Genomic DNA, 23960 nt, shown 5'->3' on the forward strand with positions numbered 1-23960 from the left:
AAAAAAAGAGCGGTTCCGACGAGCAGGCGGGTTAAACTTGTTCAATATCGGGCATAACGGGACCGCTATCTCAAGAATTACAAAGAGCGAAACTGTGAGTATTACCAAACAAATCTGTGCCATAGAAGTTCGACATAAAAAAAAAACGGAATACGCTATGTGCTAGTTTATTTTGCTTTTACCATTTTCTGATTTTCGCTTATCACGTTTGAGGAAAGTAGCTGATCATGGCAATAGAAAATCGGCGGAGTACTGGCTTGCTAAAAATAGCCACAGGGGGACATATGGAACAGTGGAGAATAGTATGGATAAGGAAATTGAAAGAAGTAGTGATGACAGAACAACATTTTCAGGCAGTGCAATCAAATCGCGAATACGTCTCAGGGGGATTCAAAAATTGAGCAAGCGGGTCCGTACGGAAGCCGGCTGTATTTTACGGCTGTATTTAGGACGAGCGGGCTTGGGTGTTGATACAGTGATGGCCTTGCTGGAAATATTATCTCATTAGAGGTAGTTTTATTTTGTGCCCCCCCCCCCCCCCCCCCGCCGCACCACTTACACTAATTCCGGCTTTCCTCTTTCAAAGGTCGGTGGCCGTAACAATATTACGCATGATGTACGCCTAAAACGTTCTAACGAATTATTATAATTAATGCTACGGAACACATAGCAGAGGTCGTACTCGTCGCGATCCAGCTAAGGCGGGCAAGCTCCGGAACCTCGAGATGCTTCCAAGGCTTGCCTCTTTCAAAGAATCAGACATTCCTATATTAACGAGATTCTCTGAGAAATATGACTCTCGTTCTATGTGCAAAAAGAAGTGAGCACTTTGAGTTGAAGGCATACGTTGGTAGATTTCGCGGGATTTTCGCGCGCCCTGTCACAAACACTTATCCCCATCTCCGCCATTATAGGTGTCAGCGGCTTGTCCCCGCGCGTGGACGGTTAACGGCGTCTTTGTTGACGGCTGCGCATCGCCATCTTGAAGGATGAGTCACGTCCTCGGGGACGCCGCGTACCACAACGAGGAGAGCAAGAAAGAGTTTCAAAATGCCAAGGACAAGCCTGGCATTCATATCTACAATCCCGTAAGTAGATTAAAAAATGTACAACCAGTGCTATACCCCAGCCCTCCACCACTAGGCTTGAAACTTCTGGCATGACAAAAGGAAAAAAAGAAAAGAAATAACTTGAGAAGCTAAATTGAATAACTAATATAAAATAATAAACTTGACAAGTTAATAATGGATTTGAGAGCAAACAGATGTAGGTGATAGTCTAGTTATAAACAAGAGGAAGGAGTTGGGCAAGTCATGTGATGCTCAGTGTAATTAACCGGTCAAATATTAGAGCATTACAGTGGGTGGCCAAGGGAAGAGAAGAGCAGTGTTGGACAACAGGTAATTAGTTGGTGTGATGAAACGAGAAAATTAGGGCAATTGCCTTTATCGCTGTGAGGCCCCCCTGTTTTGTCATTAGGGTATCACCTTTGTTGAACAGCCGTAGCTTTATGAACGTCATTGACGTAAAAATACATGTTTTCTTTTACATAATGCTCAGAGCGCACACAGGGTTAAAGAAAGAAGAGACGAGCCTAGAGTGAAAAAAGCGCTCTTTCACTCTCTGCGCGTCCCTTATTCCTGTTAGTCTATGAGTGCTGTGAATACCATCAATATTAACCGTTATATTATAACGGTTAATATAATATAATATAATATAATATAATATAATATAAGCTTTCACATTTCTCACGTCAACATTCTAGTTCGTTGCTTATATCACTGAATAGAAGGGTCCATCTCGGAGAATCATGTTCTCGCGCAGTATTTTGGTGCATTAAATTACACAGCTATGAACACCATGGCCTATTTATTTTAAAAAAATGTGGTTGATCCCTCTTATATAGGAATCGGTATAGAACACGAAAGTGAAACGTGTCTTCACAGAAGTAGTGTAATGTTTATTGCACATTGATATATAATGTCTATTGGTGTTTTGTGGCTAAAGCGCCCTTAGGCGTTGATGCACCCACGCTGACGCCTGGTGGCACGTCTCCTCCATCACGACTACCAACGTCGATGACCATGAGCAACCGTCGTGCATATGGAAGCTGCACTACGCTGCACACGCTAGCACAACGCGAAAGACGAAGCACGTAACTGACACACTAATACAACGCGCAAGACAAAGCACGTAACTGAATCGTCACCGAGTCAAATCAGCGCGTACAGCGCGTCGTAATTGCAGCCTCCGCGATCAACTTCAGAAACATTTTCAGAGCTAATTGCGGAGGCCACGCTCCGTTGTGCTGAGTACGGTGAACGCCACCTAGGTGGCGTTGGTAGTGCTTCTTGACGCCAGCGTCCCTTCGAATGCTGGCATCGAGGCGTCGTAGTGCTGAGACCACCGAAGCGTTCACTGTCGGTGCGCGTTAGTGTCATAATGCAGTACTTCTCTTTTCTGCTCGTAGGCGGCGGCACCGCCCCGAGCAAGAGCGCGGGTACACGGAGGAGTGTTAGATATATAAGGCGCGTCTGTGTAGCTCTCTGCAAATGCGTTTGTGGCGCAATGGGTTAAACGCTCGGCGATCTATCGTCGCGGACCGAGAGGTCGTGGGTTCGATTTCGAAATTTTGCATGTTTGTGGAACTTTTTCTTCTGGTTTCTTTCTTTGTATTATGTTCTATGACGTATTTCCGTGACGGAAATACGTCAGTGAAGTCTTGGTGGACCCCGGCATAAAACACTTTCGTGTTAAAAGATTGTGATAGCGTGTTATCAGCTAATTTCCCGCTAAGTCCAAGTTCTGGAAAAGCGCGGCTATGTATGCAGCCAGGCGTGTTGCGGTGACTAGCACTAATATGTTCGGCAGCCACATTTCGATGGAGCCGAAATGCAAAAACGCCCATGTGCTTGCGTTGTAGTGCACGTTAAAGAACCCCAGGTGGTCAACATTAATCCGGAGCCCTCCACTACGGCGTGCCTCATAATCTGAACTGGTTTTAGCACGTAAAACTCCAGAGAAGAAGAAGAAGCACTAATATATTTACTGCATATTCTCCCAAAGTATACACAGAAGCTCTAGGCGGCTCTGCCTCCCGAGTACGCACATGCGCAGTGCCTCGAGTCTGCTTCAGCCGTCGCTGTCAGTATAGGAGCGACCCCAAAGTGTGGACCATGTGCTCTCATGAGTTTACTTAAAGTATACCGCACTGTACAAGTGCCCTAACTGTGCAAGCAAAGCAAGTCCTAATCAATGCAAGCTAAGAAACGCAGTCTCTCCTTGAAAGTAATTGGGCAAAACTAATGAATGACGACTTCCAGCTGCACGAATAGTTGACCGTTCGAAATGCGTTATCCATGTGAAAGCCCTGTATTAGAATGAAAGCGCAAATGTGGCATAGGAGGTTATTTTTAATTATCATGATAGAGATAATTCAATTGGAAATATTGGTAAACGATCTCTCGCCTTTAAGATAAATAATCGATACGAAGGACTGAAAAGTCAACAGGAGTTAATTTATTACATACCGACAGCGCCGCAGGGCATTACGAGTGGGTAGGGTTGATACAAATACGCAGTGATAAAATTTTTCAGGTATACGGATTAGCGAGAATTAAAGAGCGTTGCAAATGTAGACACCAGATAAAATATTAATACTTAGGATGAAGTCAAAATCACACTAAAAGTAAAACATTTTTTTTAAGTTTTGAAAAAAGAATGAAGGAAAAAAAAGACAGAGCGCTATACATGCATAAACATCAGAGAATATATCAGTACAAAATGAAGTGACGACTCCAACTACAAAATAAAACATTTTTCATTTTGGACGAAAAAAAGGGGCAGAAACATTTGGAGGATGCTTAAGTTTCGGCCTAATGGGACATTTGAGCGCAGCTGCATACGTGTTTTCATTTCGCGACATATTGGCTGGCGCGGACAATCTGTCTCGTGCGGCACGTTGCAAACGGAGCGAAGTGTGGCGCGACTGCTTCGCTAATCGGGAGATCGCGAGAGGCAGCGTGGGGATGACGCGCGGGCAAGATTCACAACAGCCGCCGCAGACAGACCTCTGCTCATGCATCGCTTTGTTCCCATACAGACGACGACGATGATGATGATGATTTAACGGCCTCCCCTTTCAAACGGGGTGGTGACAAATAGTCACCTAGCCTGCTTGATTTAATCAGGTATGCTATACATGCTTTTATTTGGAATTTTTGTATATTTCATTAATCTTTTTTTCCCTCAATATCTACCTTGGACGGCTACCTATGACCAAATTCAAATCATGACCAGAGAGCAAATCAGGTCATATCCATCTCTACCCTGCTTTTTTCCACCAATACTCTAAGCGTCTCTTGCTTATCTCGACTGCTGACCGCTTGATGCTTCCATCCATTTTAAACCCAAGCACTTCTGGAAGGTGTACGTTACCTACGGTTCTCACTGGGTGAATCCCTTCGCATTCCATTAGGATGTGCTGAATGGTCTCTGGATCTTTGCTGCAGCATAAACATGCCTCATCTAGTTCTGAATATTTGCTCCGGTATGTTTCGGTCTTTAGGCAACTGGCTCGAGCCTCAAATAGCAAGGCACTGCCCTTTGTGTTATCCCGTACAAATTTTCCCTTGTAATTTCTTTCTTCTCATTCTTGTAAATCTTCATGGTCCTTTTTGTTTCCATTCTTTGCATCCAATTCACTGTCTCTGTTTCTTTCACTTTCTTTCTGATGGCTCCTGGTTGTCTATTTACAGTTTCAATTACCCTATACTTGGTTGCAAACTTGCTTGGCCTCTTCCTCCATTCTGTGTCCACTCCTATAAGGTACAGATACTCGTGCCCTTTAGCCGCCCATTTATTTTCATGCGTGTTCCTGAGTCTTTCTTCAAAGCTAATTTTGCTTTGTGCTTCTCTGACTTCAAAAGAGGCCCAACCCATGTCACCCTGCACTGCCTCATTTGTGGTATTACCGTGGGCTCCCAAAGCCAACCGGCCTACCGATCTTTGGTTACCTTCCAACCCCGACAAGATAACCGATTTTAAGCATAGAATGGCATTTGCGAACGTTAGCGCTGGCACCATTACTCCTTTCCAGATTCGACGCACCACCTCATACTTATTGTAGCCCCACAGTGCTCTCTGTTTCATTATTGCTGCATGCCTCTTCCCCTTTATTTTCCGATTATCCTGGTGGGTGCTTGAGTAAGTTTTTCCTTCGTTTATGTATACGCCGAGGTACTTATATTGCTTGACTATGGGTATGACTTGTTGTTGAATTGACGCCACGTAATTACTCGTATCTTCATTAAAGATTATAATTCCTGATTTCCCTGCGCTAAACGTAGGGCCTTGATTTGTCGCTGTGTTGCCGCAGATATTCTCAGGTGTCTGTAAATCTCTTGTATTCTCCGCTAGTAGCACTATGTCGTCCGCATACATCAGTCCAGGGACCTTCTGATGCACCATTTGTCCATTACGCATGTAGGATAAATCAATTTCTAATTGGCTGTTTTCCAGTCACTTTTCTATGTCCTTAACATATAGCGTGAACAACAATGAAGACAGAGGAGATCCTTGCTTTAGTTCTTAGTGTATTCCCACCAATTCATTACCTTTTCGACCTTCCCATATAACTTGTACTCGGTCGGCTCTATATATCTCCCTCAGCAGCTCCACGAAATTGTCATCTATGCCTTCGTGCTTAAGAATATCACATACCAATTCCCTGTCTACGTTGTCATAGGCTCCTTTAATATCTAGAAATGCTATCGATAAAGGTCTATTCCAAGCTACTGAAATCTATATGCACTGAGTTAGTACAAACATATTATCATCTAAGCGTCTGCCTGGCCTGAACCCATTCTGTAGTTCCCCTAGTACATCATTTATTTCCACCAATTTCGACAGTTCTATATTTATGGCTTGCATTGCCATTCTATATGTCACCGACGTTACTGTAACTGTACGAGCTCGTTTCATCCATATCTCATTTGCCTTTTTAAATGAGATTTATCTTGCTTTCGCGCCATCCAAGTGGAATTTTCTTCGTTCTAATCGCTTGCTCTATGGCATTAGTCAGCAGTGCCTTGCTCTTTGGACCGATTTTTTTTTATTAGCTGTATTGGGATTTCATCGGGTCCTAACGCCGTGTTATTCGGGACATTTTCTGCTGCCTTTTTCTAATAAAAATTTTCTATGCTAAATTTTGATCTCTCAGGCTTCACTGCTGTTGCTTGATCTGTTGTCTGAACTATTCTTTCTTTCGTGCCGAATTTGTTCCTAATAACATCTGTGATGTGCCACAGCTCATCGTCTCCTTCGTTGTTGTTACCGTCTTCATCCCTTATAGCCGCTTGCGCGTCTTTAGTTGGAGCTCCGAGTGCTTTTATATGGTTCCAGAATATTTTTGGGACGCCTTTGTCTCTTTTGCGTATTTTAAGCATCCAACGTTCACTTGCGCATTTAATTTTCTCTTGCACGAGCTCACTCGCCACCTTTTTTCTTTTATCGGTATTTGTTCCATCTAAGGAGCACCTCTTCTTCGTGTATAATCCCAACGTTCTTGCTTCTCGATGATCCCTAGACGCCTGCTTACGCTTCTCCATAGCTTACTTTATTTCCTTGTTCCACCACTTACATGGTTTCCTCTTTCCAATTCAACAATTCTTTCACCGTGCTGCATAAAGTCTACCAGTTACTTATATTCCCAGACTGCCGTAGAAAACCCCTCCATTTTCTTCTGCATGTTTTTTGCGATCTCTGTTATTTGCTCTTCATTCATTTTTAGATATTGTGATGCTATTGGTGCGTGCTTTGCGTTAGTATCTCTCCCAAACTTTAATGTTAAGCGTCTACGATCGCTACCCAGATTATTTTTTCTCCTCTCGTCAATTATGATTTGGTGTAGTTGTTCGTAGACCATTTCAGAGGCTAAGGCATTGTCGATACCTGACTGCCTGTTTCCGCATTTACAAGTTACCTGTCCATGACACTTATTCTCCCTGTTAACTACTTTAAGGCTGCGTTCATCACACAGCTCCAGCACTAGAGAACTGTTGTAATCAGTATATCTGTCTAAATCGTCCATGTGCGCGTTCATATCTCCCACTAATATCACCTGGCCCGATTTCTTGAACTCATTAAAATCTCTTCTAATGGAATCAACCAATTCCTTAGTTTTTTTCTCTGCTATCACTACCTCTCCATAGATAAGCTACTCCCAGCCACGTCTTTTTGCATTGCCATGTGCCGCTAGTCCATAAATGCACTTTACGTGTCTCTTTTACCCTTTGCCACTTTACAGCTAGCACGCCTAATTAGTTTGCCTACACCTCCGCCTTTTCCTTGACCCGGTCATTCTGTTGCACCCTTCCCATACAAAATTGTCAATAATAGGCGGCTGCTGCAAATCTCGTAGATGCGTTTCGGCCAATGCGTACACGCTAATCGCTTCGTCATTCAGCCTCGTTTGAATCTCCAGGCATTTTTCCTGCTTGCGACAACCCTGCATGTTAATGTAACAAACCTTACCTTCTCTATTCTATCATTTGTGCGTCTTTTCTTAACTCCCTGTGATCTAATTCTGCCGTTTACTGGTGTGTCGCTACATTCAATACTTAACCTGGCTTCCTGATTGCCTGGAGCCAGCCTAAAAAAAAAAAAAAACGACGCGCGCTACTCTGGCGCCATCTCGTAGCAATCGTCACCGCAAACCCCGTCTTTTCGCGGCACTACGCTTTTCTTTTCACGCTTTCGCCATACCCTCCTCCTTCGCTTTCCGCCTCATGGTTCCGCTGCACCCGCCTCCTCCGCTTTCCTCCTCACACTCTCTTCACTATCGCCGTCTTTCATCTCCGCGTTCGCTCGGTTACGAGGGACAACGCCGATGCTCGCCGGAGGAATGGGTGCCTAAGAGCTGCCCTTTAAAATGTATAAAATGTCGTGAAATCACACGCTGGGCGCGCACAGAACGACTCGTATCAGACGGCACGATGAATGCGATGTTGTACGCGTACTCGCTCAGGAATAATGTGATGAGCGTCATACCCACAAGGTATGAGAACTCGCGTGCATGTATTTAGTTGTGGCGTCACTGTTGTACGCGTACTCGCTCAGGAATAATGTGATGAGCGTCATACCCACAAGGTACGAGAACTCGCGTGCATGTATTTAGTTTTGGCGTCACGTGCATGGAAGGCCGACAGCCCACACAATTCAGTTAGGGACAGGGGCGACTGCTATAGAGCGATCATCATTTTCCCAAGTCATGGTTTCAATCAGATTGTCGACCTCTCTAGATGACGTCATACAGTGAGCACACTAGTACTACGTCATATGGAAGGTGCTGCCAGGGCTTGCGTGGCCCTATAACCTGCCTCTTCGCGATGGAAGTGGAAGAGAGTAATGAAATTGTAACAGTTGATGGGACGATGATCGGTGGAAGAAATTCATATGCGCAATTACGCAGCAAAGCGGTTTTCTCAAAGCGGCAAATACAGATCGGCTCAGGATGGAGAGAGCTTGAACGTGAGCGCGAATGCCAGGATGGCTTCTGGAGGTGCGAGGTAAAGCCAACTATGCACTATATTTCTGGCATTGTAGCATACTAGGTAACTAGAAGGCTCATTGCAGTGTACCCGCACAAATTATGGATAGGAAACTGCGACCCGAGAAGATGAGAACGAGAAACGCACATGATGGACGAAACCACTGCCAACGACTTCTGCGGTGCTGCCACCGAAGGCACTTGAACAGCATAGGAAACGAACTCATCTGCTAAGCGCGCTTCCTTAAGCTTTTCTGACAAGACAGTCCTATAAAAGGCAACAATTCATGGGCACTTTTTATCAATCTGGTAACTGCTAAGCACAAGAGTTTAAGCTGTGGTTGCGCACGACAGGAAGCTGATTAGATTACGTGCAGCTACAACGGGACGAGTAGCGAAGGAAATTACCGAGAACTCGTGTTTCAAAGAGAACCACCAAACAGCGAATTTCTGCGATAGTCTGGAAGACAATGACGCGATCAGTCGCTTTTTCGCCTTTTATTTTACGTGGACGTGGATTTTTATTTTACGCTCTGGTCCCTTGGGGAATAATCGAGTACATTCCTATCTTTTTTTCTTTCTTGTGTGGCTTAAGCAGACAAGCGACGGAACATCGTCATCTGATTACCTCTCCCTTTCCACCCATTCCCATACCTGAATTGTCTTAGCCCCCCAACTTAAGTCACAGGCCCTTACAATAAAGATTCATTCATTCATTCTTTTTTTGTTTTCAGAAAACACCAGTAGAACTACATCTCCCAGGAGGAATACAGCAGTTCAACGACGTCTTCATGGAATGCACCTTTCGGAAGGATATGAAGACGTACACTGGCAACATTTACTTTATCTTTTTTTTTCACTAAATCTGCGTGTTTAATTTCACCCAGGATGCACGTTATACTACACTTTTCGCGGGAACTAAAACGGCATTCGTACATTTAGCGAAGTGCCTAGTGTGGCAGCAAAAAAATGTTTTTACTTTACCCACGCACTGCATTGTAGAGGGGTGATATATTAGGTTCACCGGCTTCTTACTCTAGATTTCATTTTCGTTCTCACTCTATATAGCAGACGTTATTTCACGCACCTTAATTATTATAATTCCTTCGTTCATGTTTTTTAGGGACCTGACAGGCTGTCTTCTGTCTTATTCAGACATGACCCTTCTGTCACGGAAGAAAAAATTTGAAGGAAAAAAAAAAGTGGTAGACAATAGTTAAAGCCTGCGTCATTCGTTCGTCAACGGTGCCATCGTTTTTTCAATTCTTGGTCGAAGCATGCAGGTAAAACACGCGTCACGGGTCGTAAGGAATAACATCGCGTCTGCTACGGTTTTCTTGCACCGTCAGCGTCACTGAAGACATACGGCAGCAATACAAATAATTTTCAATTTATCAGTGTTTTGATGTGCCTACATATGTGCACGCACGAACCATCAAAAAACACCTAAGTGCGGGACCAGTAGCGACTATTTCATGTGAACCTGCGCTTGGCGAACAGCGAGTCAATTGAGAAATTTTCCCAGAGAACCTCAAAACAACAACAGAAGATAAGCCCATCAGGTGACGACATACTGATATCGCCGCAAAACCAGACACGTCTCTTTGAAGCTCTTTTTTTTTCTCTCTCTCTAATGCACTTGACGCATATTGATTTTTGACCCAAGTTTCTCAAGATGTATTCGATGCGTTTTAAAGTCATAATTTTCATTTGTGCTTCAGATTCTTTTGAGGCGTTACCTCGGCGTGTGTAGAATTGTAACAGAATGTGCCTGAAGTGGGTAAATCGGTGCGTATATGCTAGAAGGCATCGGGGCGGCGTCCATTGCGCAGCGTATCGTTCGAGTACTGGTGGAGCGCGCGGATGGACATGCCGCTGTTGGAGCTGCTCACGGAGCAGCTCAGGCCGGGTGTGCTGAACTACACGCTGGACGACTACCACATCAGGCACTACATGATACCCGAGATCAACTACAAGTTCGAGCTGGGCAAGGCGCACGAGCTGGAGTTCCACCTCGGGATGAAGGAAGGATTCCCGGTGTACTCGGTCAGTCGGTCGACCTTCAGACACCGTGCATGACACGTGTTAGTGGCCGCATGGTAGCTCCCGACTTTGTTACGGACGCGGAATTCCTAAGGAGGCATCAGTCACTGTGGCATCCTTCTCAGTTCCCTGCCTGGAGCGTTGCATTCACATAAAGAGTGGGGGGGGGGGGGGGGGGGGGGGGGGGGGAACTGCTCGCTTGCCGATATACAAGATCTTGGTGAACGTCAAAGTGCCATTCATACATCATGCGGCAGTTAGGTGCGTATAACCCGTTCACTAGAAATATTTGCAAAAGAAAAACGCAGCCCTTCCATAGAAGGCATACTTGTTTCAGCTCGCAGCAGTTTGGATGTGTGGGTTTATGTCTCTTATTCCTGGAATTAACATGTTAACATTTTTTCTTATGGCGAAAGTAATTGCTCCTTTATTAACACTGCTACGTTTCTCTTTGTTCGTAAAGTGCAGCAGATGAAGTAACCTCGTGTCATTGCGTAACAATGCCATCTGTAATAATGCGCTGGCGCCTGAGGGCGCCTCCTGTTTTGGGAGCACGTGTCGATTCATTGACGTAATCTTGACACAGCCTGCTGTTCATTTACGTGCACCGAAACATAGCCGAACTGCGAAGCTTTGACACCATGGAATTGTACTTAACACTGCATGCAATTTAGCACATACACTAAAGAAATTGGCCGCGCACTTAGTGCAATTCTTATCACTATAATCATGTGACTTACGCGAACTTAAGAAGCTGCAGCGACAACTACCAAGCGTTTTAGTCGGATTTTGTGTTCATTGAAGTGTCAGCGAGTTTAACACACTTTGACGTGACTCTAGGACTCCTGCGCACAAACCCATCGTTCTCGATGGTAGGATTCAATAAATATTTGCGGTCGACTTAAGCACCTTGAGGTCATTAGTGAGTGATCGTTTTTTTTTTCCCTTGTATGTATCCACTCTTCCACATATATTAAAAAGAGAGAACAACAACAATATTATTAACCAACAACAACAATAACAATGGAGATTCATACAACAGGGTAAATCAATATTGGCAACAAGAGGCATCGGCCCGGCTGCTCTGGCGTTGGTGCTTTACAATTCCATGAGCGCAGTCCCTCGACATCCATTCAAGCAAACACTGCTGTGCTCTCTGAAGTCCCACAAATTGTGACATCTGTACTCGAAGATGCACAGGTGATGTGTCAGTCAGGGTCATAGCAGAAAACTCCCATATGAGGCACCACATGCAGTGGAGATTAGTCAACATTGTAGCGTCAAATTGCTCTATGTCTTGGCCATCTGTAGCCAAGATTCTAATTGTGATCCAACAATATGCGCCTGCCAATCCTCTGCGGGGAATTTTGTGGCCATGAAATGTAGTGAACTGGCAGAAGTATTATCGTCGTTGCAGCAAGAAAATAACAATAACTGTTGAAGCTGCTTTCTTTCTGCCTCAGTTCAAGTATGAGTTGATTGCCCCCAGCTTACTGCGGTGGTTTTTTCGCCAACCGGTTGTACATTTGTTTTCTGGTTACTTACCCCTCCTTTCAAGCGTCAGATGCTTCCAACATCTCCTATAACTTCGCGCCCTCACCACTTGTAAAAAGCTATTAGAACACCTCTTTGTCCACAGTCGAAGGCTGTTTGTTTATGACACACATTTAGGGTAAGAGGTTGGTGAACCTAATAAGAACCCCCTTTGGAAATTCAAGTAAAGCATTAGGTTACTTTGCCTGGAATAGGTAGTAGACATCACTTTGAAGACAGGTTCGTTTGTTGCATTGTCAGTGTAAAGAACAAAACAAGACAGGAATATTCTGCCCATGAATCATACAGAATATTCATTGGCACAAATAAAAAGTACTATTTCTGCCAATTGTCTGCTTTATGATACTGAAAAGGACACGCAACCTTAGCAACAACGTAGCAAAAAAATTATCCTTTAAGCGAAGTTACATAGTAAGGATACAATTCTGTTTCCGAAATGAACGGGCTGAAGCATGGAAGGTCGACCACTCGGTTAAACAGCACATATATGCAACACTCGACGATGCAGTTAGATTACTTACTTTCTTGAAGGTTCTAGCGGTGATTGGTGCCTAAAGTTTTTGAGTCTCAAGAAAGCTCATTGTAAAGCGAAGCCACAGGCTGTTGTAATCACAATAATTTTGAGACGCGTATACCTGGTTTGTCAACGGTGCGTCAACACGAATCGCGACACATGCTCAGCTTACCTGCGCTTTCGCAAGATTAGATAATCGTTGTAAACAGCATGCAGATGGAGAAGTGTCCTTGAAGAGAGCAAAAATTAAGATGAGAATCTGAAACTGTACTTACTGAATGATAGTGAATGATATGGAATTAGATAAATTGCGTAGAATTTACACTGAACCTGCTTTTCTAGTTCTTGACTGGCGCCGATCTAGAAGGCAATAGAAAAAACGACGCTCAACTTGCTACGGGCGGAATCAAGCAAATAGCGTACTTTCCGCGTGTCACGTGCCTCGTTTAGTACGGCGCTACTTGGCGATGGCTAGTCACGTCATCTTGATTACGTCATGCGAACTTGAAGCACATTTCCAATAAGGAGTATCACAAGATGCATGTGATGCATATTAAATATCATGACTTTCAATAATAGTTTTGCTGTTGATGCACTATATTGGTGTGCACAACTGCGTACACAGTGCCTGAAAAGGGTTAAGAACCTGAAACGTTTCAGCGTGGTGTACGAGTGGTGGTGGAGTAAGAGGATGGACTTCCCGCTGTTTGAAGTGACGAGCGAGCAGTACACGGAGAACAAGCTCCAGTACTACATCGAGGACTACAACACCAAGTCCAAGGACGTAGGCAACAGCGACTTCTACTACGTCATTGGGCAGGAAACGCGCACCAAGTTCTTTTACGACGTCAAGGACCGATACCTGGTGGTCAGTACTAGCTATGTGTTGCGTTGCCTTGTAACTAAACCGCTCATCTCTTCCACGTGTGGTGTCCGATAGGCTGCACTTTCATCTGAGGGAAACGCGTTTGGGCCACAAAGGCAGTTGTTTCGGTGCACGCTAATGACCAGGAGGGGGCGGCAAGAATTGGCTGGCAGCGCTTCATTCTAATAGGTCCAATATTGCACGAATTGTGCAATGCTCAAGTTATTGAGCTCAAAGTAAAGGGCATTGAAGGAATACCCTAAGTCAAACGAGGCAAAGAGACGATTCCTTTAGGCACTGTCAAATATTTCCATTCTGCTAAAAGATTGTATTTCCTTCTTTAATTCTTACGGGTTTCCACGTGGAATAATACGGAAATAAAGCGAAAGGGAGCAGGCTTGCTTCATGCGCACTTTATGAACAAAGAAAGCGCTGGTAAAGTACTTTGCAGGAGTAAGTGCTTATCCTATATGTGACTTACTTTTGAGAAATATAGCACTATGCGACGTCTCAATACGAAGCTGAAGAACTACGCAGTCAAAGTGGATGTCTGGTATCTTGTAAACGTCGGCCGATAGAGCGTGCTTTATTTCTGAAGTAAAATGCAGTCTTGTTCCGGCAGTAAGTCAGGGCTCTGTGGCGGGGTTTATAAAGCTAAGATTCATAATCCGGTCGTCTCGTGGGATGAAGACCCCGGGCTTGCAAGTAGCGGCGCCAAATGTATTTGAGGCCAGGGGACGATCGCAAGACGTGCTTGATGGCAGCTGTCGATGCGGAAGCCGAAGAATATGGACAGCAAGATGGCGAGGTGGGCGAGTTTGTTAAGATTGGTTTGTAACGTGTAACGCAGCGTGAACGAACAGGGGTAAAATGCGTTGCCGTGTCGTCATTCTTTCCGCTGTTTGTTCGTTCCTGTCGTGTTACGCGTTTAATATGTGCAGCTGTCCACAAACTTTGGAAGGATGTTCTGTGGTGAGACATATTCGACCGTGAAATTAAGTGTCGCCACCGCAATTAGCCTCCGCAACATCGCATTCTCCTGGCGGGTGTGACCAACTGCGATGTTGAAATCGCACGGTGAAATAAGAAATCGCGTGGTGAGTCTTCTTGGAGTAGGGTTATAATCACCCGAAGGGGGGGGGGGGAGGCGTCGCTTGGGAAGTTTGTGGGTTGCAGAGTCGACTTGTATACAAGCACAAATGGTGTCATAAGGAATACAACATACCCGGAACTGACCGGGTGCCTGCGAGGCCATGCGGCCAATTTCGATGGCCAACGAAATGGCATTATAATTTTCGGATTTCCTTGGTAGCCGAAGTGAAGTCACTTCGTATTATCGTGCCCGATCTCGGCGAAGCGGACGCAGCTGTCACCAAGTGCGTTGCCCTCCTGGGGGTCAGAAGTTCAGCACTCACCTATGGTACCGGCGTTGACAGGCGATGCATACCTAAGGAGCGTTTAAGGTTTGGTTCCCAGGTGGCAAAGAGGCTGAACTACGCGCTTGTACGTGCAGCTCGAGCCGCCAGAGTCTGAAGAGCATGAAGAGCATGAAGAGCATGAAGAGCCTGAAGAGCATGAAGAGCCTGAAGAGCCTGAAGAGCCTGAAGAGCCTGAAGAGCCTACAGAGCCTTCCGAGGACGCGGAATCTGCTCGTGCTAAATGGCGCCTGAAGAGCGTCTATCAACCAGGGGTCGGATATCCAGAGAAGCTGAAGAATATATTGTCCGTGAGTGTGATTTAGTTGACCACGTGATCGTTCTACCGAAGGTAGAACCTCTGATCAACTATGTTAAAGCTTATAGGCTGCGGCAGGTGGTATAGAAGGAATGGCTTAAGGTCTGCAGCTTCACGGCGTGTTGAGCTGAGCCTCTTCCTGGAGTTTAGAAATTGGTGTTTGTCGTGGAAGCCTGGTGACAATGCTCATTGCTTCGTCGTTGGTACGTCCAATGCATGCAAAATCTCTGACTGCCAAGTGCTAGTATTTAGCCGAATAGTTAATAAACTGGGCAACTTCGGTTCGGCGCGTCCTGGCCTTGCACGGGGCAGATTCGTCGTGTTATATAAAGCACGTGTATTGTGCGCTTGCTGCTTAATTTACATTTGCCATGATCGCGGCACAGATAATGCACAACTGAAGAGCCTAGCCCGATAGGTCCAGACAGATAGACGCGTTAAGAAGCAGTCGACGGCCTTAGCTGTTCGCAATCGGCACGCAATGTCTTCTCTGGTGAAAGTGTCAAGCCTATCGATTGACACCACGCGTGGGCTGTATCGAGCGTTTTTTGTGACGTAGAGGCCTGCCGCTGCAGGTCGTTTTAAACGCTCTAGATAAATTTAAGCTTTAAAACGCGGCACCAAGTTTAAAAGCAGTAGTGTGAGCACCGATCCCTGTATAAGGTATAAATTCAGCGTGTGCACATTTCGGACGCTAATATATCGACTCCAATGCAAGCGTGATTTGGCTATATCCAGAAAATATATTAGTGATGTCTTCATAACGTTCTTAAATAGTCTTAAAACGTCCAGCCATGGCGCTGTGCATGGCTTCGCTGCATCGATAGCTGCTGTCAACTCCAGAATGATGAACACGGCCTGGCCTCCGGCGATTGCTTCTGGGTTAGTTCATTGGCTGGCCGTAGAAGGTTGGACCACAGGCTGATTTATAGGCTCTGCAAGCAAATATCATATTGTAGGAACAAATTCCTAGCAATTTGTATCACTTAATTTGAAGGGATGTCTCCACAGAGCGCTTACAAGCGGACAAAAGTGCCTGTGAGTGCTGCTTCACGGTTGCGTGATTTTTACGTTATTTCCTTCGGCAGAAAAATCGATGTCGTAGTGATGGTGATGTAGCAGCAGCAGGCGGGGTTAGCCTGGCATTCTTAGCCGGCAATTGTTCCGCCTGAGTATCTCATTAATTTTTAACAATTAAGGGTGTGTCAACAGACTTTGCCCAACTGTCATTTTCAGCCAGTTTGATATGTCAACTTTGTCCGCGTTAGGTGTGGTACCTTCTGCATTCATTATATTTGAGATTTCAAGAGTATGCGCCCACATCTATAAAAATATGAAGACCTTAATACTCCCTGCTAAACATAGTCAACACATTTAGCATTTCCATTTAAATGAACGAATTTGATTTAGGTCGGTGAAATGGCTGCATAAGGACATCATTTTTGCTTTTCACCAGCGATGCTTTGCTTTTCACAGGAGTGTCCATATTCACAAACCTTCTCTAACGTGAGTTTTGTGCACGATTGACCACTGCAGCGGCGATCGCCACGTTGTCATGTCGGTCGCTGCCTTTAGTGGCGAGCGCCCGAACACTCGGCGACTCTCTTACGCAAGTGAAAGCAACAAACTTCAAAAGGGCAGACTGCAGATGCGCGAATCGGTGTTCTATCGCGTGATGTAGTATTGCATCACATAATGCAGTACCAACTAGATCAATAGTCTGTCCTTTGGAACTGCTTCTAGTTCGTCGGGCTCTACTGACAGCTCTTTCTGTCGATACAAGCATTCTCATCTCGTTTGCCCCCCCTCGCTATCCTTTCGCACGCGAAGCAGACTGCTTCAGCCATGTGCTACTGCTGTTTTGGTAGGTTTGTGCCTTTGTTTGGTGACAAAAGAAGAGTGCGAAATGTTTTTCAAGCAGTGACTCCTGCCTTAGTCTTCTCGGATGTCTTGCGTGCGCTGCTTGCGCATACACGCCACATAAGTATAAGCCAGATTCCCACACAATTTCAAATCTAATGCCTCTGAGTACAAAAGCAGCGAGGCAATTTATGACAGTCTGGTATGCTGTGCCGTTTTGTCGTAGTATTCCGCATGGAAGGCAAAGCAGTGTAGGTTGTTGTATACAGTTGTTCTGTTTTTTTTTTTTTGCGTTAATTGCCGAGGAATAGCTATGCCTTTTCCATCATGTTGATTGAAATGAAATTGTTCTTCGTGCTTAGTGCATCTTACTTCTTTCGGCGCAGTCTAATTAGTTACTGTATTTCTAGGTAAGAATCGATGGCAGGTATTCTCTGTTTGAGCTTCTCGACCGGTACGCTGATGCCTCACCCTACGACCGCTTCTACATAAAGGGCGACCTCGACATAAAATCGATCAGAATTCCTTACGAAGACCCTCTGGTAAGTATAACGGAAAGCCAGTACTATTTGCTATTATACATGCTTCGCTGCTTTGTGTGCTTTTCTTGAAGATGTTTGTAACTGTAGGAAATAATGAAACGCTCTGACGTTTATTCACCTTAGCTGCGAATGAATGTATGGATGACACGTGGGTGAACATGTTTATTTCAGTTTAAGGCGCCCTAATCGCGTCGAATAAAAGCCACAGATGCGACGAACCCTCAAAGCGTTTTGTGTGTGAGAATTGTTTGCTACTTGCCCGCCTGTCGCCTGTATCTCTCCGGGACGGCGCCACGCTTAGGCACTCAAATTACCGGATTCCACAACCTCACTTGGTGCCCCGCACACGAGGGCATGGAGGGCAACATAAGGGTGGATCGGCTAGCTCGCGTACTCAGCATCCGAGCTGCGGACCGACCCAGTGACGAGCCTCCCTCTACACCGCGCGACATCTTCGAACACCAAAGACAGGAGCGGAGACAATATGGACGCCCTCACCCTAAGTTAAACAGTCAACAGGTGAGGAATTGGCGCCGACTTCAAACACACACATACCCAAACCTACATACACTTAGCCGTATTCACCAAGCACGATACACTGACGAATGCCCGTGGTGCGGGGGCACGCCAACGTTACCGCAAATAACGTGGATATGCCCAAACAGACCGACACATATAAACTCCACACTACTAAAAACACAAGATTTTAACAGGCAGTGGGAGGCGCGGCTGGCGGACGGGGACCAGGACAGCCAACTGGCTCTCCTGGACCAAGCCCAGCGAACCGCTCGTGCCAGTGGAGCCCTGGACTAGGGGCCCCCAACCACGGGACCTCAAATTTCATTTCATCCATTAAAGTTTCTCTCTCTCTCTCTCTCTTGCCCGCACCTTATTTAATGATATGTGCGCTATCTTATCTTGACTCGTCGATTGTGAAATAACGATGATTATGAAAAATATAAGGGCTGGTTCGGTGTGAGTTGACAAATGAGGCCCAAGGGAGCATACCACGTTAGGTTAATTATGGCTTGTGGGTGAGCTTGATGGGAACATAGGGCAATTTTGATTTGCAGTTTACTAGGAAGAGCATTACTCCGCGTCTGTCTCTCGCTGTGTATGCGGGGAAAGAAGAAAGGTGAGAGCTTAGTGCTGTGTGCATTGTAGCACTCAGATCAGGATTCGGCCACTATGTGCATTGGTAGACTAGAACATGAAAAGGCCGTATGCGCTTTCATCTGTTCAGGGCAGGTAAGCCTCGGCCAACCATGCGCTGCTAGAGTAGCGTAAATCAACAACGCGGCATAGAAAATGTACGTTGGAGCCGAAAAGGCCAAGAGAACAAAACGTGGGATTGGTCTGGAAGTGACCTCGTTTGCAGGTTAGCAAAATATGGTTGTTACCTTGCTAATTTTTGGGTGACAAGATCGTCAGGCGTGTCGATAGAAAACAAGAAAAAAGCGCCAGCGTGGGAGACAGGGATTAACATTTCTATTAAAAAAACAGCTGTTTGTCCGAATCATCAATATTTAAGCAGTAATCGGACTATAGACCCAGCTGTATCTTTGCACCCGGTTGACGGGACTCCTTTGTGAGTTAGGTGCGGGGCATAAGCGGGCGATGGCCAGACTGTTGGGCGGAGCTACATACGTCAGTCAGTGTCATTACGCCATTACCAGAGCCCTAAGTGTCTACGTTGTTTGCGATTACGTTTTTTTCTCTTTTTTTTTATTCTCGTACATTTCTTCGCAGCCGGTGCCCATGTCCCTGCCACTTACTTCGGCGGGTATACTGAAAGGCGACCGCTACGAGATAAAAGGGAAGAATCCAAGGAACGCCGAACAGTTGAGTAAAGAGAACGAAATATGCGATGGCTGCCACAAGTGTCTGTTAGCCTCCATTGCCCCGTTTCGAGTTCCTTTTTATATTTTTGGCGACATAATGCCTAGTCTTTTTTCCGGCGCTTGGACAGTTGTAGTTAGGTTCTAAACAGACGAGACGTGCTTGCGAGCTGCAGCTAGTAGACAATGTGCACAAGCTGGCATGCGTCTTATCGGAATTTGGCTGCGTGATCTCTGCATACGCTAAACACACTTTGCTTACTGTGTTATCGCAGTTTGGGCGACGACCGTCCTTTGGCCATTTTCACTTGTTGAAAACAGCTCGGCGATGACAGACGGGAAACGAGATAAACACGGGCATTCGGCTTTGCTTACAGTCCGCTTTATTAACGCTGTTCTTAACAAATGTGGTGACAACTTCGGCTTCAAGCCGCATTCTGGCTAAGTTGTAACTTCCCGCTTCCATCGCGTGCGGACATTATTGTATGAAGTTTCGCCGACACGCACTTTTCACGGAATTGAGCACCAATCGCTGTAAAACCTGGCTGATGTGTGTTTGTGAAAGGCTGAATGAACTAAATTTTTTATCGCACAACGTCGCAAGGGCGCTGCTTTCAAGGCGCCTCAGAAGCGCCATTTGGCCGACCGAATCGCGCCGAACACAATTATGAAAACGAGAGCAAAAGTAATATTGGTTCGATGCCGGGTGCGCCGCGTGAGCACATTGTTGCGTTGAATCAGGTTGAACAACTATTTCAAGACCTGGGAATGCGTGTTTACCACAGGCGTGCAGCAAAACTGTTTATGCTATATGGGCTTTTCTCATGCGCATGTGTGGACCAATTTTGTTACACAAACACTCATGCAGTGATCAACAATGCACTTTGAGAATAGTTTGCATCCTTTGGCGCTTATCTTGTCCCCAGACAATACTTGTCACTTATCTTTCGTACCTTTCTTTAGCGCTGCGTGTCCGGTACTTAAGGCGTGGATGTAGTCCGGCGTTGCAAGCGTGCCTGGTAGTGCCCGGCGAAGTCGGATACGCTACGCCGGCGACGCCAAGACCGCAACACCATGGTGACCAGCTGTTGCCTCAGCGTACGCACACAAGTGCGCGACGAGGGAGCACTTTTTCGTTTTGCAAAGGCTCAAACTCAGCGCAATCTCTTCATTGCACGCGAACTGTAGGCCGGTCAGCCAAAATAGCGCGCGATGCATTCGACTCGGGTCTAGCGGCTTCGGCGTGAGATAGACATGCTCTATTCCCGCGCTGGCCATGCGAACGCGCGCCGAACGACGCTACTCACGCTGTTGCGCGGTGATTAGAAGCGTCCACTTGGCGCATGCGTATAGCGAAACTGCGCCGCGCGTGACGCTTGGCCGCATAACGCCGGACTGTATCCGTGACTTTACAAGTACGAATGGCATGCGCGTTATCAGCGTGACATGGCATTCTTGACAGAAAAGTAGTGAGCGCAGATTTTTCGAGAAAGGAAACACAAACAAGACAGATGACGCGATTATATTTTGAAGCCAAGCCCCGAATGGTGTAAGCGGTTTTTTTTTTTCTTTTTTTTTAAGTGTGGTCAACCAGAAATGTTTCAGGGCGGAGCAAACATTTCGACAAAGTGAACTTGTCCAATACACAGTGACACGGGGCACTTTCGATCTCGATTGCCTCCTCTTCCCAAGCTGCGGGAGATAGCCAAACGCAATGAGGGAATTTGATCCTGATCGAGCTCGATTGCGATCAAAAGTGTGCCCTGTGACTATAATATAAGAAAAGTTGGCTCCATGCCCGAGCCATCTCTTGTGCGGTACTGTTGATCACCTCAAGTCTCTATCTTCCTATGGAAATCTGTCTTCGTTTGGATGAACACCAACTCAGTTTCATTGAGTCGTCTATTCAACGCCAGGTTTCGGCTCGTCTTCGGTGACCAGTCGCTGGAGGTTCCTCTCGGCGTCGAGCACGAGGAGTTCTCGCTGGAAGTTACGGGCGAAGAAGACGGCCTTTGCACGGCAAAACTTAACGGTGTCGAACTGCCGGGCGTCATCAGCAAGGGTCCCTTCCTCGCAGACAGAATGGTCTTGGAAGGCGACGTCGACTTCCACTGGGTCATCATTGTAAGGAGGCTTCGCCAAGCTTGCTTTGAAACTTGTCTGTTGTCTTTTGCGCTCTTGTAAAATATACCCGAATGCTGAGAAATATCATGTGCACGTTGTGATCAGGAAGGAAGCAAGAGAAAGGCAGAAGGCAGGGAGGTTAACCAGAATAACGTCCGGTTGGCTACCCTACACCGAGGGAATGGGAAAAGGGAACACAAAGATGACAGGGAGAGAGAGGAGGGAAGGAAAGAAGGAAATTAGCGGTTAGTTCGCTGACGCGTGTGTTAGTGCACTAATAGTCACAGACGTTGACACAAGCCCGTCGTCCTCAAGAAGCACAAAAGTGCCTTCACCGTTTGATGAGCCGACGAGCGATGGGGGCGGTGTTCCAGCAGCACCTGCACGGAAAGCGTCCGATTGTCCAGTTTTTTTAGCGTGTTAGCAAGTTCTTGTCTTTCTGGGGCATATCGTGGACAGTGGCACAGCAGGTGGTCGATAGTTTCGTAGGTGCCGCAGACCTCGCATGCTGCACTGTCAGTTACTCCAATTAATGTAGAGTATGCCTTTGTGAAGGCAACTCCTAACCAAAGGCGACAGAGAAGCGAAGCTTCACGTCGAGGAAGTCCGAATGGAGGTCGGAGTTGCCGTGAGGGGTTTAATTGAGGCAGTCGTGTAAATCGTAAGTAACCAGCAAGTTGATGTACATTGTCTTTGTGCTTGAAAATTCTTGCATCTTGCTTTTAAATAAATGCAATGTTACTTCTTTCAACAGACCAAGCCTGGCGCGCCTGAAGCAGCGATCGAAGACGGCAAAGAAAAGGAACCAGCAAAGGAGGAAGCCAAGAAGGAAGACGAAGCCGCCAAGGCCTAGCGTGACGGTTGCTGCTTCAGCAAGGCATATTATGCCGCAATAAAATAAACCAGAGCTGGAACCAGCAAAAAGTATAAATCCAGTATTAACGTGACATTTGCATTTGTTTCGAGATTAATAAGCGCTTTCGCTTATGAAAAATGCAGCTTTGCGAGAGCAAGAGAGAAGTAATTAAAACAAAGGCACGCAGGGAGGTTAACTAAGCGGGGCTCGGTTGGCCACCCGGCACTGTGGAAGGGAGAACGGGCACTAAAGGATGAGTAGAAGTTTTGAGGTAGACATAACGTTCTCCGGACTGCCCATGATGTACCTTCGCGTGTGTGTCCCTGGGAAATAAAAATGCGACGTTCGCTATGACCTGACGTTAAAATCGATGGTTGAACCACGAAGCGCTATGTAGACGCATCCACTCTGAATCCAAGGCGTTAATTTTTGTTAATGCAGTGTATGATGTACTATCCTGCTGGCGTGTGTTGAAAAAGTGTCGTGCTTTTTTTAAAGCCATGAGCTCCCCAGCTAAAACCACGAGCAGCACACTTTATGTGATGAGGGACAGTCGACGATTCTAAACAAAAGTATATGAAATTCGGCTTTTCTTTTCACAAGAAACGTGTAAGCAAGCTTTAAGTTCTTCTAAACGCTGCACGTTTAGCAGCCCACAGAACATCAATATAGGCATGACCAGCCATGCACGTCAGGATATCAGTGAAGCTATTGCCTGCGTCGACTGACACACTTAACGTGGCGCCTGAAATCTCCGCGTCATGAAAGATTATTGAATTAGTCTGAACCTGAACGGGCATAATTTTAGTCCTGTATGTGGACTGTTAAGATACAAAACTGAATATCATTCACGCGGTGTTCACACTGCTACACAAAATCGCAAATAATCCCTAACCTTAGGTGACGGCATCATCCATGCACTAACACAGACACTAGATTCAAATCTACAGCTCAATAATGTGTCGGGGTTCTAACTGTATTGATTTATTCATCTCTCGGCAACTTGGTCACTTTCTATGTCCGTGCTAACAAACGAAAACCGGTGCACCATACACGAAATGTGCTGCTAGTATTCTTAAGAGGATGATGTCATGGAGACGCAGGAACTAACAGCGCTACATAGCTAAGTCACAAACAATATGTTGACGAAATGAAAAAGCACGGATCGAAAAGTGAACCAGCACACGCGACTCCATTGCCGGTTATAAAGTGTCCATTGTTAATAACACATATTTTATGCGGATTGTATTTTGTGATCTAGTCGCTTGTCGATGGCAGGTGTAATTGGATGCCGATGTGAGAGGGCTCTGGTCAAGCGCAAATAAGTAAGATAGGAACAATCTATGTCAGGCTTTGATGGATTAATCTCGCACCATTCGGCAGCAATAAAAGATAGACTTGTGAGAAAGCTCTGTTTAAATCTTATCCCGGTGGGATAGTCGAAACAGACTTGTATGGAAGTGTAACACATTAACAAAACAA

At 45.8% G+C, this 23960-nt stretch overlaps 2 protein-coding genes across 4 annotated transcripts in view; one reads left to right on the forward strand and one right to left on the reverse strand.

The window, feature by feature from the left end:
* Positions 1-21421, reverse strand: part of LOC119460932 (uncharacterized) — a 72017-nt gene extending 50596 nt beyond the window's left edge. The window contains exon 1 of the mRNA XM_049673256.1: positions 20452-21421. The gene's annotated coding sequence lies outside the window, so the exon portion shown is untranslated. The remainder of the gene's footprint in view (positions 1-20451) is intronic.
* Positions 1-23846, forward strand: LOC119460933 (uncharacterized). 3 transcript variants are annotated; one of them, XM_037722070.2, is made up of 9 exons: positions 1-94; positions 915-1088; positions 9283-9371; positions 10381-10594; positions 15038-15250; positions 17529-17660; positions 19410-19501; positions 21415-21622; positions 22377-23846. In XM_037722070.2, the coding sequence occupies exons 2-9, from the start codon at positions 990-992 to the stop codon at positions 22473-22475; spliced, it is 1146 nt and encodes a 381-aa protein (XP_037577998.1). In that variant the 5' UTR covers positions 1-94; positions 915-989; the 3' UTR covers positions 22476-23846. The 3 variants fall into 3 exon arrangements, with proteins under 3 accessions (XP_037577998.1, XP_037578001.1, XP_037578002.1); XM_037722073.2 differs by lacking the exon at positions 15038-15250; XM_037722074.2 differs by lacking the exons at positions 10381-10594; positions 15038-15250 and adding an exon at positions 13320-13527.
* Positions 23847-23960: the final 114 nt, after the last annotated feature.

The sequence above is a fragment of the Dermacentor silvarum genome, chromosome 8 (assembly GCF_013339745.2).
Source record: "Dermacentor silvarum isolate Dsil-2018 chromosome 8, BIME_Dsil_1.4, whole genome shotgun sequence".
NCBI lineage: Eukaryota > Metazoa > Arthropoda > Arachnida > Ixodida > Ixodidae > Dermacentor > Dermacentor silvarum.